The 18,993-nt window shown below is 37.1% G+C and overlaps 2 protein-coding genes and 1 long non-coding RNA gene across 6 annotated transcripts in view; 2 read left to right on the top strand and 1 right to left on the bottom strand.

Moving 5' to 3' along the window:
* Nucleotides 1-18,993, bottom strand: part of LOC125679235 (protein unc-80 homolog) — a 63,258-nt gene that overhangs the window by 31,815 nt on the left and 12,450 nt on the right. For all 4 annotated transcript variants that reach the window (XM_048918280.2, XM_048918279.2, XM_048918282.2 and 1 more), the window contains exons 7-20: nucleotides 15,621-15,775; nucleotides 14,557-14,680; nucleotides 14,056-14,182; nucleotides 12,897-13,124; nucleotides 11,981-12,165; nucleotides 11,665-11,880; nucleotides 11,322-11,457; nucleotides 10,950-11,192; nucleotides 10,211-10,360; nucleotides 9,989-10,096; nucleotides 9,709-9,893; nucleotides 7,486-7,689; nucleotides 6,863-7,039; nucleotides 2,167-2,305 (exon numbers count right to left, since the gene is read on the bottom strand). In XM_048918280.2, coding sequence (XP_048774237.1) covers nucleotides 2,167-2,305; nucleotides 6,863-7,039; nucleotides 7,486-7,689; nucleotides 9,709-9,893; nucleotides 9,989-10,096; nucleotides 10,211-10,360; nucleotides 10,950-11,192; nucleotides 11,322-11,457; nucleotides 11,665-11,880; nucleotides 11,981-12,165; nucleotides 12,897-13,124; nucleotides 14,056-14,182; nucleotides 14,557-14,680; nucleotides 15,621-15,775 — 2,377 coding nt within the window. The remainder of the gene's footprint in view (nucleotides 1-2,166; nucleotides 2,306-6,862; nucleotides 7,040-7,485; nucleotides 7,690-9,708; nucleotides 9,894-9,988; nucleotides 10,097-10,210; nucleotides 10,361-10,949; nucleotides 11,193-11,321; nucleotides 11,458-11,664; nucleotides 11,881-11,980; nucleotides 12,166-12,896; nucleotides 13,125-14,055; nucleotides 14,183-14,556; nucleotides 14,681-15,620; nucleotides 15,776-18,993) is intronic.
* On the top strand, nucleotides 598-1,813 carry LOC130052241 (uncharacterized). Its single transcript, XM_056156664.1, has 2 exons — nucleotides 598-1,141; nucleotides 1,282-1,813. Exons 1-2 carry the CDS (start codon nucleotides 1,068-1,070, stop codon nucleotides 1,742-1,744), a joined length of 537 nt encoding a protein of 178 aa, XP_056012639.1. The 5' UTR covers nucleotides 598-1,067; the 3' UTR covers nucleotides 1,745-1,813.
* Nucleotides 17,800-18,920, top strand: LOC130052243 (uncharacterized). Its single transcript, XR_008800603.1, has 2 exons — nucleotides 17,800-18,491; nucleotides 18,572-18,920. It is a non-coding gene; the product is annotated as an uncharacterized LOC130052243 (long non-coding RNA).

Here is an 18,993-nt window from a genome sequence, read left to right as displayed (position 1 = left end):
ATGGGGCGTGAAAATCGAGGGCGCGGAGCGCCCGAGATTTCCACGCCCCATGAAACTGTATATCCAATAGTACAAGACTTCTATGATGTAAGCAACTTGTCACATATCTGATGACGCACCTCACAGCTGATGACGTCAGTAAAAAGATTAAAGCTGAAATAAATAGAGATCGGTCAACATGTCGGACGTAGTCAACAATTTCAATTTTGAATTTTTATCAAATTTTGATGATTTGGACGATCTATCACTTAGCCAAGCCGTAGATAAATATGAACTTGCCGAAATAAGTTCCGGAGAATTTGATGACATAGATTTTGGACAATTTGGCATGTCAACAGAGGATTTAATTTCAGGAAGTCTTGAAAACAAACGTTTTGGATCAGTGAAACAAGTAGATACTGCAGATATTAGACAACTGGTCGCGAATCAAGAAAGCAAAAACACGCGTAGAAATACCAACTGGGCTAAGAGAACATGGGATGAGTGGGCGGCTTGGAGAGGGAATATTCCAGACTTAACTAAGATGAATGTTAGTGATTTGAATCATTTTTTATCATGCTTTGTTTTGGAATGCAGACGAAAGGATGGCTCCGAATATCCTGCTGCAACGCTGTATCAGATTAGTGCAGGACTTTTGAGATATATGCGTGATAATGGTGTGACAGATTTGAATTTTTTGGATAATAATGATAAACGATTTTACAACTTTAGAAAAACACTTGATGCGCGGATGAAAGAAATATCGTCCAAAGGTATTGGACTTAAAAAGAAGCAAGCTGATCCTATTTCACCTGATGATGAAAATTTACTTTGGGATAAAAACTTGCTTGGGAGCGGATCTTCTAAATCGATGCTAAATACTGTTTTCTATTACAATTGTAAGTTGTTCGGACTCCGCGGCATGGACGAACATCGTTCTCTCACAAGCGACCAATTCACTCTTGGACAAGATAAAGAAGGAACTTATATTGATTTCCAAGGGAAAACTTCCAAAAATTTTTCTGGGGGGGCTACATCAACGGAAAATACAGGCAAAACATGTTAGGCACTACAGCTCTTCGTCCGATATGAGATCTTTGTATTTGATATACAAAAATTACTTGGATCTAATTGGATCGTCTGGACCTGGATCATTTTACAGGTATGTTATAATTATCTTTGTTTCATGTACCCCCCCCCCCTTTTTTTTGGCTATCTTTAATACCATGTAACGCGATTATTTTCAAGCATTCCCCGATTACTTGTTACTATTTATACAAATTCCTTTACATTTATTTGTAGGCGCCCTATTTCTGGACCTACCCCCAGATTTTCGAGCCAAGTTGTCGGCGTTAACAAATTATCTACTATTGTAAAAAATATGTGCTCGGAGGCAGGTTTGTCCGGAAATTTTTCGAATCATTCAGGAAAGAGAACTTGTGCTACGTCCCTGTACAATAATGGGATAGATGAGCAGTTAATTATGGAAAGAACGGGACACAGAAGTGATGCTGTCAGAAAGTATAAACGGACTTCTACAACTCAACAGAGCAAAGTCAGTAAATTATTGGATCCGCCACCCAAAAAGATATGTTCTTCAGGGACCGAAAACACGGATCCTGATGAGACGCCTAATACCCATCTGGATGTAAAGTCTTCGTGTGAGCGTTATTTTGGGGAAAACATTTCTAACATTTCGCCATCTTCCCGGACCGACGGTGGTTTTGTCCTTTCTAACTGCAGTGTTATCTTTAATATGCATTGAACTGCATGTTATCCGCTTTTATCACGTTTGTTTTTAATTGTATTGGTAATACATTGAATAAAATTTATTGCGTAATTCTATTTTTTTCCCTCACGTCAGCTGGCTCGTGCGGTGATATATAAGGGGGCGTGGAAAGTTATATCACATATGCGATATGGCATATATCGATATAGAAAGTTCAAAGGAAAGGAAGTTCAGATATGTGACAATATATGTTGGACAATTCATTTTCAATGTTGAACAAAACATGAAATCGAATGATCAATGAAGCATACTTTTCATGTATGAGAAAAGAACAAAGATTAGCTCTCTTAGCTGTCCTCAGATTTATGTACCTAAGAAATCTGCATCATGAAATTAAACATCCATGAAAATGAATGATAAAAAATACAAAACCTGTTAAATATAATAAAATGCTTTACCTGCAGAGGCTGCCAGTTCCTGATCAGTCTCTAGAATCAGCTCCCAGGCCACCGGAATGATGTCTATAAGATTCTCCTCTGACAGAATAGGGGCAGCCTTGGCAATAATTCCCATGGGACACTGTGTAAGTTTTTGGGCCTGTAAATAATTCAGTTTATATATCAAAATGCCTGCAAGCTCACTGATGCTAGTTTTTGCTGAATTAACTGACAATAAAACTGAAGCACGTTTTGAGATTGATTGTATCTTGTTTAACGTCCCTCTCGAGAATATTTCACTCGTATGGAGACGTCACCACTGCCGGTGAAGGGCTGCAAAACTCACGCTTATACTCGGTGCTTATGGCCTTTGAGCAGGGAGGGATCTTTATTGTGCCACACCTGATGTAACACAGAACCTCGATTTTTGCAGTTTCATCTGAAGGACGACCCCATTTAATTACCTCTTAGACAAGCAAGAGGTGCTGAGGACCTACTCTAACCTAATCGTACTGAGATGAAAATTGTCATTTATTATGAATGACATGAAAGAACAGATACATATGTAACTCAACATAATCCAAAGTCCATAGAGAGATTACCTAACTATATCATCAATTGTCTAATGCCCCTGTGCTTGGAAATTCTACAGTTAATACTAAATTACACAAGTGAAGTGAAATTTGGTATTATTAACAAGGAAGCTAGCATTTCTAAAACTGAATAATGCTAACAAATACATGTTATACAATTATGGGAAATTAAAACTATCTCTCGATTGTCTTTAGCAATATGTATGACCTACCATGTACTCAATAAATAGCTTGGATGTCCAGTAGGTATCAATTGTCTCAGTGAACTTTTTTTTTAATGTCAATTATCAAATTTCTTAAAGACTACCTTTGTGTTATTTATCTTTGCATAGCTTATTGTGTAATTGCATTTTTCAGTTTGGTTGTCAATATATCAGTACAGAGAAATCTGAAAATGAAAGGCAACTTACCTAAAGATATTTGATAAAAGCAAAGGAACATTTAAATTGAACAAGAGGTACTGTGAGCAATGTTCACTAAGAATACCCCCTGCTTACCCCAATCTCCCAAAGGGTGTTGTTAATAGATATAAATTACCTCTTTCCTGAGTGTAAAAATATGGTATGCCTTTGTAGAAGAAAATGGAAGATATAGTCCGAACACAAATCCATGGCATAAACCTATAATTTTGACCTCGAGATCAAAGGTCAAGATCATAAAAAGGTCATGAATGTACATGACACATAGTATCATGGTGATACACCCATGTCTTATAGTATGACTATGTCAAAACCCTATAATCAATTTTGACCTTGAGGTCAAAGTTCAAGGTCATATAGAGGTCATGAAGGTACCCGACACATTGACTCATGGTGATACACTCGTGTGTCAAATATGGTATGCCTATGTCAACGAACAAAGAAGTTATGGCCCGGACACAAATCCATTGTAAATAAAGTGCACCGCCACAGCACATGATACGCCCGTCACATATTGTTAACAGTATAGATTGTACCCATTAAGACATTTTTTTTTTATATCACCTTAATTAAATGTCACAGAGACCTTAAAGTAGGATGCGACACACTTTCTACCTAAGATGCATTAGTTGACCAATTTTGGTGATTCTAGGTCTAATAGTTTTCAAGTTATGAGCCGGACAAGTTTTTGCCATATATGGCCACATCTTCTTAATGAAAAGTCACAGTGACCTGGTTTTAATGTGCGACACACCTTCTACCCAAGATGTATCTACAGACAAAGTTTGATGAATCTAGGCCTTGTAGTATTTAAGTTACGGGTCGGACATGAAAAAGCTAACAGACGGACAGACAGACGGATATCTTCTTAATGAAAAGTCACAGTGACCTGGTTTTAATGTGCGACACACCTTCTACCCAAGATGTATCTACAGACAAAGTTTGATGAATCTAGGCCTTGTAGTATTTAAGTTACGGGTCGGACATGAAAAAGCTAACAGACGGACGGACAGACGGATATCTTCTTAATGAAAAGTCACAGTGACCTGGTTTTAATGTGTGACACACCTTCTACCCAAGATGTATCTACAGACAAAGTTTGATGAATCTAGGCCTTGTAGTATTTAAGTTACAGGTCGGACATGAAAAAGCTAACAGACGGACGGACAGACGGATATCTTCTTAATGAAAAGTCACAGTGACCTGGTTTTAATGTGCGACACACCTTCTACCCAAGATGTATCTACAGACAAAGTTTGATGAATCTAGGCCTTGTAGTATTTAAGTTACGGGTCGGACACGAAAAAGCTAACAGACGGACGGACAGACGGATATCTTCTTAATGAAAAGTCACAGTGACCTGGTTTTAATGTGTGACACACCTTCTACCCAAGATGTATCTACAGACAAAGTTTGATGAATCTAGGCCTTGTAGTATTCAAGTTTCGGGTCGGACACGAAAAAGCTAACAGACGGACGGACATGAACGCCATACCATAATACGTCCGGTCTTAAGACGGGCGTATAAAAACCTTTAATTTTGACTTTGAGGTCAAGGGTCAAGGTCATACAGAGGTCATGAAGGTACTCGATACATCATCTCATGGTGATCCACCTGTGTGCCAAATATGGTATGCCTAAGTCAAAGAACAAAGAAGTTATGGCCCGGACACGAATCTGCACAGACAGACAGATGGACGGACGTACAGACAGAGTGATTCCTATATACCCTAGTTCGGGGGGGGGGGGGGGGGGGGGGGGGGGGGGGGGGGGGGGGGGGGTATAATAAATCTACCTCTAAATCATAAATTACCATTTGTTGAATTAATTGTAACTCAAATCATATTTTGGTCAAAAACAAAATCAGTCCTTATTTTGATGAAAAAAACATATATGCCCCCCCCCCCCCCCTCCTCTATCTGTGTACTTTCCAGGCCCCTCTTAGCATTTCTGTCAAACCCCATGCAAATTTGATTTAAAATGTGGCAAAAACTGCATTCACAAACACAATGGTATACCGGTAACAAAATGACTCCATGTTATAGTACAGGAAATTCGAAAAATAAATCTTATCCATAAAAACCATGGTGTCTTGTGCCATTATACTTGGTGCTAATGAACAACATCTCAATCAAGTTTTACTCCAAATAATGTAAATTGTAGAAACTGCTTTTAAAAACATTCCAATATATCAACAGGGTCCAAGTTTGATTTACCCAAGGAAGCAAGTTGTCTTGAACAGATACACTTGGTACTGAACATCTCTGTCAAGTTTCAATGTAATCTAATTCAAACTGTAGATAACTATGTTTTAATAAACATCTCAATTTATCAAAGTAACATTTAATAGTCAAGATAATCCCCCAGAAAATTACTTTGTCAAACAAGATGTGTTTGTGAAACACTGATCCCCTCCTATGGCAGCAAAGTTGATAATGGCCAAGAATAAAGTTTTTTGAAATTAGGTCAAACCCAAAGGTCAAGGTCACAAGATCAAAAACTTTGGTACCCATAGAAAGGTCTTGTCACAAGGAAGACTTACATGTATGTGAAATATGAAAGCCTTGTCAGTAATAATTGAAAAGTTATGGCTTAGATTAAAGTTTTTCAAAAGATCAAACTCTAAAGTTAAGTTATAAGGTCAATAATTTTGGTACCAAAAGAAAGTTCTTGTCACAAGGAACACACATGTGACATATGAAAGCCCCAGCCTATCCATTCAAAAGTTCTGGTGAAGATTACAGTTTTCCAAAAGAAGATCAACCTTCAAGGTCAAAGCCTTGAGGTCAGAAGTTTGCAACCTACAGAAAGGTCTTGTCAAAAGAAATACACATTTGACAAATGAAAGCTCCATCACCAACCATTCAACAGTTATGGCCAAAGGTAAAGTTTTTTCAAAAGTAGGTCAAACCCTAAAATTAAGGTCACATGGTCAAAAATGTTGGTACCAAACAAAGGGTCTTCTCACCAGAAATACAAATGTGCAATATGAAAGCCTTATCACCATCCATTTCAAAGTTATGGCCAAGGTTAAAGTTTTAGCAGACAAACAGACACACAAACAAAACAAAAACTGTATGCCTCCAAATCTCCGATTACAGTGGGCACATTGAAAAGTTATGGCCTCTGTTAAAGTTTTACAAATGTAGGTCAAACTCCAAGGTTATGAGATCAAAAATTTTGGTAATAAAAAGAAAGTTCTTGTTAAAGGGAATATACATGAGAAATATGAAAGCCTTAGCACTAACCATTCAAAAGCTATGGCCAGGTATAAATCTGAAAATCAAAAGGGGTCTTTCTCTGCCTAATCCAATTAAAACTCATGAAGGAAAATTAAAATCTTCCCAAGGAGTTATTGTGTGCCATAGAGAGTGCTGATGGACGGTCAGATGAATGGATGGGCAGACCAAATAATTACTATAGGGCACCCACTATATGGCGGTGCCCTAAATATCAAGTTTTGTTGTAAAAAGATATTTTGGAAATCTTTCACAATGTCATCATTTTCTAAATGTTTGGAATCTAAGATTTCCTCAAATCTTATCACGCTTAAAATTAATACCAACTTTTTACTTCAAATTATTTATCAAACTTTGCTCAATATGTCATTTATATTCTTTCTCAAAGATCAATTCATCTTAGCTCTGGTTGGACATACATGTAATACATCATGATTTGAACCAAGAACCTTCCAATATTCTATACCTGTGATGTAATGTACTTGATCATAGGTGATTCTTCCTTGACCTCCTTTGGCTTTTCCTCCTTCTTCCATGTAGAGGTCATCTTTAGTTTCGACATAGATACATCTGTCTTAATCTTCTCTAGGAGTGGGGTGCTCTCTCTCCTCCAAGTCGGTGAAGTTTGTTGAAATATTGACCCCTGTAAAATAGTTCTCACCTGGATGAGATGAATCTATTCAAAAATTCATTAAGTGTGTAATATTTTTCACCCATTTCTTTTTTAATTTTCTATATATTCTCATGTAAAACTTTGAATCCCTATATTTTTGTCCCACCATAGCCTACCAGTCCTTTCTTCAGGATTAACAAAAAAGTTTTAATAATAAATGAAGGGCCAGGCAAACAAAGACCCCTGAACACACCCTGAAAGCACCAGAGGTATACAATATAATATCTATCTATATATCTATCTATTTATCCATCCATCTACATGTAGTACCTGAGGATGCTTGTATATCAATATAACTAATCATGGTCCTGCTATTCTTATAAGACTTTTAAAACAAACTATTTTTAGCCTCTGCTTCAGGTGAGCTAAATCTATCCTGTGATTTCTGTACAGTGAACCCATCTTGAGATACCCACCCTTCGCTTCAGCCTTTCTTTGAGGAAGTCTTTCTTCATGTCTTGCTTCTTCTCCTCTTCCTCATGTTCCGTGGATTGATAAATCTTCTTCAGCCCTGTAACTAGCCTGGAACACGACCTCCTCTGGCGCTCATAGCAGTTTGGATGACAAAAGTTTTGGTGGGAACATATAAAATTTGATAGATTTGCAATCTGCACTACAACCTGAAATCAGCAAAATAATTTTGAGAAAGAAATGAAAGATTAACAACCTATTCATTTGAATATGTCTATCCTTTGAAATATACCCCCTACCATTCACTGAATGAGCAAATGACTTCATACCAAAACCTACTTTCATTTTTGAGGATGCAGTAAACGGACGACAGGAGGGGAAGCTGCGCATTTCCTCGTTGGATGATTTGTGTACATGTGTGGACGTGGATGTCATTTCAGTGAGTTCACTTGGATTTGAGAGGCTGAGCAAAGGCACAAAGAAATTGTTTCCTGAGTAGAGAGTCTGAACAGAGGATATTGCATCATTCCTGATCAGGCAAGTCTGGCTGAAGTTGCAGTTGTTCATTTATTTTATTTATCATTTCTTTTTTTTTTTTTTCTTTTTTTTTTGAATTATTTTTATTCATTTATTGGTTTACAATATTACAGAAGGTGAAATGTACATGTATCATGTATGTGTATTTGTTTTAATTTTCTTTTTTTTGGGGGGGGGGGGGGGGTGTTATCAGTTTGTGTAGAGTGTCAATTTTGTGTATTGCTTAAAGATCAGTACCAGTGTCCTACTGTTGCTTGGTTGGTTTATGCAGTCCTCCCTGACATTGACAGAGCTTTCCCATGGACATTGTTTTCCAAGTTATGCGTAGAGTGTCAGTCATCTCTATCTGTGTCTCGCAAGTACTTGGTGCAGACAGCTATCATGCTGAATCACATGAAGGAAGGGGATATAGACTTCCTTTGGAATGACGTACATACTCAATGTTGCGTCGCTTGTGGAGACCCACATCTTGAAGAGTGACCTTGACTTTTGACCTTGACCCCATTTTTAAAGGTTAACCACCTAAGACCTTGTGGAGGAGAAAGTGATCTTGACCTTTGACCTTGACCCACTGTCAAGGTCATTCAAGGTCAACAATCCTAGAATATCATGTGACTACTCCTAAAGATGTAGAATGCTGATGGAGCTTTATGATAGAAAACGTCATTTTTCGGCCCCTATTTGCCCCCTGGGGCCAATATGAAAATTCCGAAACCTTATTGCACATCTACAGGACATTACTATTCAGCTCCCTGAATATCATGTGACTATTCCTAAAGATGTAGATGGAGTTTAAGTGACAAGCTTTGTGATAGAAAACATCATTTTTCAGCCCCTATTTGCCCCCTGGGGCCAATATGAAAATTCCAAAACCTTATTGCACATCTACAGGACATTACTATTCAGCTCCTAGAATATCATGTGACTGCTCCTACAGATGTAGATGGAGTTTAAGTGACAAGCTTTATGTTAGAAAATGTCATTTTTCAGGCCCTATTTGCCCCCTGGGGCCAATATGAACATTCTGAAACCCTATTGCACATCTACAGGACTTTGCTATTCAGCTCCTAGAATATCATTTGGATTGCGCTGTAAATGTGGACCGGGATAAAAACAATATACCCGAACTTCCTTTAGAAAGTGCGGGTATAAAAAAATCACAATGACTTTTGTACATTCTAAAACATTAAAATCATCTTCTGCTTTAGGTTAATATCATCAAAATGAACTATACAGTAAAAACACAGATCAATATACACAATCAAGGAGGTTCACTACATCTTGATAGAGTTTCTTCAAATCAGCACGAAATGATTTGACTTTGAAAGATATGGTAATATGTAATATATACATATGTCAAAAAGGCAGAAAATATGCAATTTAGGATAAAAAATTTACTTTAATAATTATGAACAAAATAGTCTGAGACATTTGAACTTGGGATCTATACTTTATCCACTGAGCTATGATGATAGACAAACAAATCGATCGATACAAATATTTTCACAAAACTTCTAAATTGCCATCTTGTGATGTAGTGTCATAAATAGTACACGTCTTGGATTCCTTAAGAAATGGATTTTATTTTAATTTCTGGGTCTTGTTGATTTTCTACTCTTGTCTGGAGATAGCCTATCTTTGATAGATGTCACATGTTTGATCCTAAGCCCCTTCTCTGATGTCACTCTTACCTTGATCCAAGGCATATTGTGACATAGGGACACATCATTTGGCTCCTCGTGATCCCCTCCCTCATTCTCCTCACTCAGCAGTGACTCGGTGTCATCCAACCCCACATCTTCCTCCAAACCTCTGTCCGAGAATTGGGACTGACTGCTAACTTTACGAGATTTTTGGCTGCCATATCTCTTAAAACCTATTAACAAAAAAATGCTTCTGTGTACATGCAAATTCATAAACAGTAGCATTTTCATTAGCAGTAAAGAACAGCTTGCTTATAGAGAAACGTACTGCTTCCATGCTTTTGCTGTACTCCTTTCTTCAGTCTAAAACTAGAGTTGGTTCCAGATCCTCCTCTGAAAAGTTTGATCTTTGGTCTTGTGGTGGCTAATTTTCGTCCTTGTAAAAAGAAATATATTTTTAATTACAATTCTTGAAGAAATACTGCACAAGTGTGTAAAGTATTTGTTTCAGAATGATATGTTTGAAGCAGGATAGACTATGTATACATACCCTTTTTCTCATCACTGTGGATGTTGGGTGACACTGATGGGTCCATCATGGAAATGGAGGTAGTGCTGCTATGAAGGGAATCTGACCTCTCCCCAAAAACAGCAAAACTAATCTTTCTACTGTTGTCTCCACTGGGGCTCCCAATCACGGCTAAAAGTACAGGTCAAACAAGTTTTTATTAGCTGAGGATTTTTCTGTTGCAGACCTACTTTTTTATTTACAACATGTGTATGAACGTATATTAACATGGTAGTTGTGAATGGAGTTAAATTACTTGTATAATAATTACTAGTTTTTGAATGAATTTGTTTTCAACAGATATATGTGCATGTCAAACAGTCAAAACATGATAAATTGACATTTAAACTCACCCTAAAAATATTTAATGATTTCACCACAATTTTGAAAAAAAATTATCAGCCAACTTGCCCTAAAAAAGATTTGGTCATCTTCTAATAAATCTGTAAATTTGTTACTTAGATTTTTTTAATTTCATAGTATTCAATTAATAGAAATGGTAAAAGGTTTATTTGATTTTTGTATCATCATGAATTTTTTAAAAGTGATACAAAAAAACAAAGAGAAAACACTGTTTCACTGATGTTTCAATAATCAAATGACCTCTAAATGGAAGATTAGCAAGAATGAGTCAGCTTCCATACAATAGTAGGTATGTATTTAATATGCATGTAGCTCATACTTGAGATTTTATTTCTCAGGAATCAAATTCAACACAAACCAGATGATGAATGTGGCATGTCAGCCATATTGGACTCAGAACTCTGGGAATGCCCTGGGCTGCTGACAATACTGCTCCACCTCCTAGTGGTACTGGTTGGGCGGTCCCACGCTTGTCTAGCACTGCGACCCTTTGGCAGATCTCTGAAAGTCTCCCTAAGGAATGTAGTGATCTCTTGAAGAACCAAACATGCAGCCATTTTCAAAGCATATGGACACTCAGATCCTTTCTCGTTAACAGTGCCTGTCAATAGAAAATAGAGAGTATCTACAAACAAATCTGTACTATAAAACAGACGTGATTTCCTATACATGCATGTCAACTATTTGTTTTTGAATATTGTGACATCTGTAATATCATATTCTAAAGAACCTTCATCAAGAAAGTCCTCTTCTTCATCAGATATGCGGAGCTCCTTCTTCCTGGACTCGTTGTGAATATCACTGATGATGTTCAAGCGATCTTTGTATTCTTTGGCTAAAATGTACTCCATCATACTTCCAAGATTCTGGGTAAAAAAAATCAAAAAATCATTATTCAATAAGTTAATGATCACTGATACAGAATAAAGCTGTTGTTTTTTTTTAATTTGTGTTCAATAGTAAGGAACGACCTATCATTGTACAATTGTTTTCTCACTTGATTCAATAAATACATAGTATACACTATACAAACAGTCGAACAGAATACACATATCATTTGTCAGCCCTTATACCTCTGCCCATTTGTAGAACATCCTTCCTGCTGATTTCTGTAAAGCCAGGGTTCGTCTGTACCCTGATGGCTGGCCTCGGTTTTGAAGTGCTGAAGTTGACTGCCGGAAACTTGGCAAATTGAGTCTCATCCAATTGGGCCAATCTCCATGGTTACAGCGATGAATAAATTGGGCACATTCCAGTAACAATGCTGCCCTAGCTACTACTGGAGCTTCCTACACATAAGATCAACTTTGTATGAAATATCTTCCTACACATAAGATCAACTTTGTATGAAATATTAATTACTGTAACAGCAGAACAAGCCAGTCATACCAGTTCCAGCATGGCAGCCACAAGCTGGGGGTCAGGAATACCTCCAGGAGGAGCACACTCCAGCAGGAAAGAGAACCTCAACATGCCAGACTTGACCAAGAATTTGTCCACTAGTTTCTTTTCCTTTATGATAATGGAGTCATTCTCTGTATCTTCCACTTGAGTGGTCTCCCTTTGTTTCCATTCTTCAATGATAGAGAGGGATGTATATTTTACTTGTAAACAATCAATTACATCAAACTGCTATAAGATTTTTAATGATTCCTGGTTGATGATCATAAATCTTCAAATGTACATGTATTTTGTACTTTGTATGCTTGGCAATTACAGGAAACCCTATATGGATGCTGTAAACTACCAGTGTATATGCACAATCTTTTGGAAGGAGATGCTGGGTAGACTTGGGACTCCAACCTAAGACCTCCCACACACACCCAGTACCTTCTACACAACCAAGTTCTTCCACATGCCAAAAACCTTCCACACATTTAAATCTTCAACACATCACAGACTTTCCACACATCCAAGACCATCCACACATCTAAGACCATCCACACATCCAAGACCACCTACACATCTAAGACCATCCACACATCCAAGATCATCCACACATCTAAGACCATCCACACATCTAAGACCTTCCACTCATAAGACCTTCCACTACCCAAGATCATCCTAACACCCAAATCTTCCAGACATTCAAAACCTTCCATACAGCCAAGCTTTTCCACAAACACCAAGACCTTCCTCGCACCCAAGACCTTTCCCAATACTTCATGAGTGGTCTAATGGCTGAATCACATGGGATGATGAACCCAGTATGATCTCACTACAAAAATCTGTGTATTGAATTCTCCTGTATGTAGAAATTTGTTACATGCTCAAAAACCCAACAACCTGTAAAATGATTACTTACCATCCACACTTCCTCTCTTACTCATCCTCTTTCCCAGACTTTTCAGCCCACCCTCAATTCTTTTTCTGGCACTGAGGAAGGTGATAGTGGCTTGGCTGGCCGTCCTGAAGGACATCTTGGTCTTAATACGGGGGGCCTGAATATCGCTTTTACTCTCCCTCCTATCCAGAGGAGGAGGATCACTCATAGCTTCTTCTTCGTGGTCAGGCTTTGTAGGACGTCTGAATCCTTGTTAGTGACAATGAAAGAATATGATAAATTAACTAGAACTAGGCAGAATTCTTTTTCAAAACAATTTTTAGGGATCATCTTTAAAGTGGAAAATTAAGAGTTACTGTGCATAACATCCACCTATATGCATATGAGTTTCAAACAAGAAACAGTTTTGTGAAGATATGATAGTGAATTAAACTTGCCAACATACCAAATATCAAAGACCTATGTCAAAAGACCAAAAAAAAAATCATGGTTCAGACAAAAAAATGCTCCAAAAATTATATTATTTGACCTTTACATAAAAGGTCAAGGTTAAAGGTCAGCAAAAATGGCACATGACATACTGCCTTATCATGGTATACCCAAATATCAAAGGCCTATGTCAAAAGACAAAAAAGTTATGGTCTGGACAACAAAAATGCCCAAAAAATTCTATCATTTAATCTTTCCATAAAAGATTAAGGTCAAAGATCCTTAAAAAAAATGGCACATGACAGTCTTAACATGGTATACCCACATACCAAATATCAAAGGCCTATGTCAAAAGGCAAAAAAGTTATGGTCTAGACAACAAAAATGCCCAAATAATTCTATTATTTGACCATTATATAAAAGGTCAAAGGTCATCAAAAATGACATGTGACATTGTTTTATCATGGTATACCCACATACCAAATATCAAAGGCCTATGTCAAAAGACAAAAAAGTATGGCCTGGACAAACTTTGTATGAGAAGCGGAAGAAGAAGAATTCACACTTAAACAATATTTCCCCCTTCCTAGAGGGGAGTCATAATAATACAAAGTTTATATGATAAAGAAAATATCACATGATCTTTGCACATGCATTTCAATGATTATCACTATTTTGTAAGAAAGAATTTATTTTTTCCACTTACATAAATTATCATCGAGTTCACATGAAAAATCAATGAGATTCTTACCAAGATGAAACTTGCTGAAGCGTCGACGACCAGTACTGGAGGCATTCGGTACAGCTTCATCATCTGTAGTTGCATTTTTGTTTTTCGAATCCTCCAGCAGCTCTGAATCACTGGCTGTGGCATAGGGCTGAAACGTTAAAGACTAAAACATCAGCTCTGAATCACTGGCTGTGGCATAGGGCTGAAACATTAAAGACTAAAACATCAGCTCTGAATCACTGGCTGTGGCATAGGGCTGAAACATTAAAGACTAAAACATCAGCTCTGAATCACTGGCTGTGGCATAGGGCTGAAACATTAAAGACTAAAAAGTCATTTCAAATGTACATGTTCTAGTGGGGTAACTATGTGCAGTATACATAGCCTGTTATAACAAGCATCCCCACAGCAAATGACACAATTCATATCCCTGCAGCTGAGGTGTTGACAACATCCTTAGATGGTTTTGATTACAATGCACTAATATTACATTAGAAAATGGTTTACTTCAGTCATAGATACCTTTTTGACTTTCTTTTTGAAAATGGAACGCCTGCCTTTGCTGCGACTTGGTGGGTCTTCGGTGGGTGTTGTTGGTGGTTTTCCAATATCATCTCCACTCTCAGAGGTCTGTGAGGTCGTTCTCCTGTAGAAGAGCAAACATCAGTTTAATGAAATTCTGAAAACCTAGATGTGTTGATACAACATGGATGTCCCCGGCCAGTAGCAAAGTAAAAAGATATGTAGCCAGTGAATTACCATGTGAATTGGAACAAACTTGACGAGACAAGTTAATTTGCATTTATCAGCAGTAAACTCAACATCTGCTTGTACGAAGTTCTTTTAAATAGTCCAGGGGCCATAACTCTGCTTAAGCAAGTTACTCGAATCATCTGCAACACTTCAAATACAAGGCCAGGGTTTTGAAAACTGAAGTCCAGGATATTTTCAAAGTCCAAGAGCCAATAAATCTGATGATTATAGTCAATTCAAAGTCCAAGAGCCAATATATCTGATGATTATAGTCAATTCAAATACAATTGAAACTTGATCTCTGCTTTTATATACACAATGCACATTAAAAAACAACTCAGATCACCATCTGCAAGCAGCAAACCTCTAGGAAATTTTTGTGTCTAAGGGGAATAACTCCCATGAAACTAAGCCATTTAAATGTGAGGTGTAACTTACATTAAAAAAGTCAACTCAAAATCGGCAACCATGGTGAAAAAAGGTCAGGAAAATGTAATTCTATAACGTTTTCGAAGTCCAAAAACAATATCTCCCTTTGAAAAAATCAGAGCAAAACTTAAATTTGATTTTTTATAACATTTCAATAAACAATTATATAATTGTACACATCACAAACACACCACATATCAGCTCAATATCTACAAGCATACCACAAATAAGTCTGGAAAATTACACTATAACAAAATATTAGAAGGATAGCTACATGGAAAGGGGCAACACTATATATTAGTCATTTTATGGCAAGGTATGAAAAATTCTGAAAATTAAAATTCATAATGTTGGTCACTTTTCTTGCCTGACCTCAAACACCAGAGCTCAAAAAGCACACTGACCTAATGGTTAGTGAGGATCTGACTTTAGATTCTTTTTCTTGCTTTTTCAGCTTCATTGCGGAGTCCAACAATCCACTCAGTTCCACCCGTCTGAATGTGCCTCCATGAATCTCTTTCACATATGCCATAAACTGGCGGATGTCACAAAATACACACTAAAATTTCAAAACACAGTGTATTAAAATTCACAAATTCTAGATTTAGAAAGTGTACATATTCATTGATTCAATACATTTATATCATTCCAATTTAATACACATATTCAATACTCAAGCCTTCTGATTGGTTAATAAGCTACTTGCTCAAAACTTTACACTATGATAAACTTTGTTTACCTCTGGCTCTAATGGGATCTACCACTATGACTACACCGTCTCAACGATGACAAATGCATTGCATTAAGCAACAACCAATTCTTCACATATCAGGTGTGAGTATAGTAACTTGATGGGATTCAGAGCTTGTTTGGTTTTCAAAGGCTGTTACTTTCACTTTTTGAAGGTCATGCCATGTGTTTACTGTTTGTTATCCAAGAACATACATTTTTTGTGCATCAATTGTTTCTTTAATATATACATGTGTAGTAATTAGAGCTATACGGACCTTGGATATCAGCCTGGATAGCTCAGTGGTTAGAGCACCTGACTAGTAATGAAGGGGTCCCGGTTTCGATTCCCGGTCCAACCAAAGATTTTCTCCTCTCTCCTATATATACAGTGTTCCCTCGATATAATGCCAATTTTTGTTCAAGATCAATTTTGGCAATAAAGCGGGGGTGGCAATACAACGAATTCACCGTTACAGACGATTTACGGAACAGTCAAATGAAATTCAATTCTGTAAATTTATTTGGGCTCCATTCTGTATTAACATTTAAATAATCTTGAGTTTAATTCAGCAATTATTTTTAATTAACCTGATCATCTGAATACCTTGTCCAGACTGCCACACTTCACCGCACTGCTCTCTAAGTATATGTTGGTAAACTTTTCTCAAGTGCCAAGAGATTTGGTGCCGAGCGAAGTCAGGGACCAAATCAAGTGGTGAAAGAAAAGTTTAACAACATACTTAGTACATGTTTCACATGAGAAATGAAAACTCTTTGTGGTCTCTATTTAATTTATTATAACCCTACCGTATCTTTTATCCTTTAATCAACATCATCAACATTTATCTTGATTGGTGCAATTTTGTATTGGCTGGGTTTGATAATCTGTGCCCTCAAGGGGAGTTTACCTGTATTGAACAGCCAGGCGAGGGTGCACAGTGAGTAGTTTTCAAGTATTATTAGGTTTTTATGTAAACATTCAAAATATCTTCATCTATGTTTCAAGAGTGTCTGCCATGTCTTTTCAAATGGATTTAAGCTAAGAACTTAGTAAAACTATTGTTTTGGACATTTTCGGGCATGATAGAAAATACTTCCATGCGTTTCCTAGATATCATTTCTGAAAATGATCTTGAAAAGAGACTATTTGCATAACCAACAAAAACGGATCAGATATGCTAATAGAGTGATATATAAAACTGTCCCTGTGTCTTTTAAATTTGTTTCAAATAATAGATTGCTGGATGTATCACTTTGTGACCGAAGCCTGAACACAAGATGGTGAGTACACATCCTATACTATTTTCATGAAGTGTTAGTGATGGGGCATGCCTGTTCTCTTGTTTCTGTTGGTCGCCCAAGCCACCCAAGTTTTTGTGTTTTTTGTTTTAATATTCATTGCTCCATACCAAGTCTGGTAACTGACACACCGTAATCAGAAAGTGTGACACCCTTCCTTGATTGTTACCAATCATTGATAAATATTGGTCTAATAATTAGAAATACAAGGACAGGGTTACCCAACCATGAAGCTTGGACTTGGGGTGTACCAAGTTATTTGGTACACGAAAAAATCTTTTGTTCGAGGTGTAAAACATGTACTAGGTACAGGTGTAATTATTGATGGGTTTTTGGTAATTAGCATTATTATCAAGGGTAAAACCTATCATATTTGATCATTTCTTTGAAAATCAGTGGCATATGGCATTATGTGGGGTTGTCATTATAACGGGGGTTTGGCATGAGGAGAAATCGGTTCTTAAGGATTTTCAGGCAATAAACGGGGATGGCATTATAACGGGGGACAACATATCGAGGGAGCACTGTACTACATTTCTATATATATATACTACATTTATTTAAGAAATAAGGTATCATTTAAAAATATTTATCGGGATATAAATACGGGTTGGTCACGTGATCAAATTCCATAAAGCCCGAAGGGCTTTATGGAAAATTTGATCATGTACCAACCCGTATTTATATCCCGATAAATATTTTTAAATGATACCTTATTACTTATATTTACATTTTTGGTCGGTAACATTGCTGAATTGTGTTAACAACACGTTTCCATACATTTCAAATTGTTGACGTCCACAACGAAGCGTCATAGATGTTCAAAATGACGACAACACAAAACAAAGTTCTATAAAATGAAGAATTGTTTTAATTATTAAGACGCTAGAAAACAAGTATATCAACATATACTTATACATTGACTCTGGAGTATATAATGGAAAACTCTTCCATATGTCTAATTTTAGGGGGTGGGGGAATTATGATTTAAACGGGGATGCGCAGTGTTACACTTAAAGTTGTGATGCGCTTTGATTTTTGAAAAGTGAAGACGTTGAAGACCGACTTTGAAATATATTGTGTGGATATTACGGAGTTAATAGAAGACTGAGATGGAGGAACATGAAGAACAGGGCAGCAGTCGTCAGGTGTAGGCAAATCATTTATAGACAGGACAGAGGACGCAGCTCAGATGAATCTCCGGAAAGAACTGAACATCGCAGAGAATGTGGAACTGCACGAAGGTAAGGGACGTGGATATGTAATTGTTGATAAACATGAGCTCACTGAACGCTTCTTTTGACTCGATAATTTTTTGTAATAGGTTTTTAACGACGCCTCGCTTCGATGTCCCGACATAAACTTGGAAACCGACATCAAGCACTATGGCTGCTGTGGCACGGAAGCAGTGTGGTGTGTAGGTCTTAATGCACTTTGACGACTTATCGGCCATACATCCTGTGAATGACCTTTTTGCTAAAGCCTAACGTCATCGTCTAACAGTAGGTACAATTCCGTATCATCGATGACCAGGGTGAAGTTGTAGCAGACGAAATTTTAGACATACATTAGGCCTAGTAGGCTAGTAACTAAAGACATTGTTTACAGAAATACTTTTATCAATTATTGATGAAAGTCCACTGCTTGGAATACAAATAAAACCGTAAATACATTTTGTGATGTTGATTTCATCTATTGAAAGATTTCTGTAGTAAGTGAGAGCGATTGCTAGATGTGTATTGCCTT

This window comes from Ostrea edulis, chromosome 2 (assembly GCF_947568905.1).
Source record: "Ostrea edulis chromosome 2, xbOstEdul1.1, whole genome shotgun sequence".
NCBI lineage: Eukaryota > Metazoa > Mollusca > Bivalvia > Ostreida > Ostreidae > Ostrea > Ostrea edulis.
This window is presented reverse-complemented; position numbering and strand designations above follow the sequence as displayed.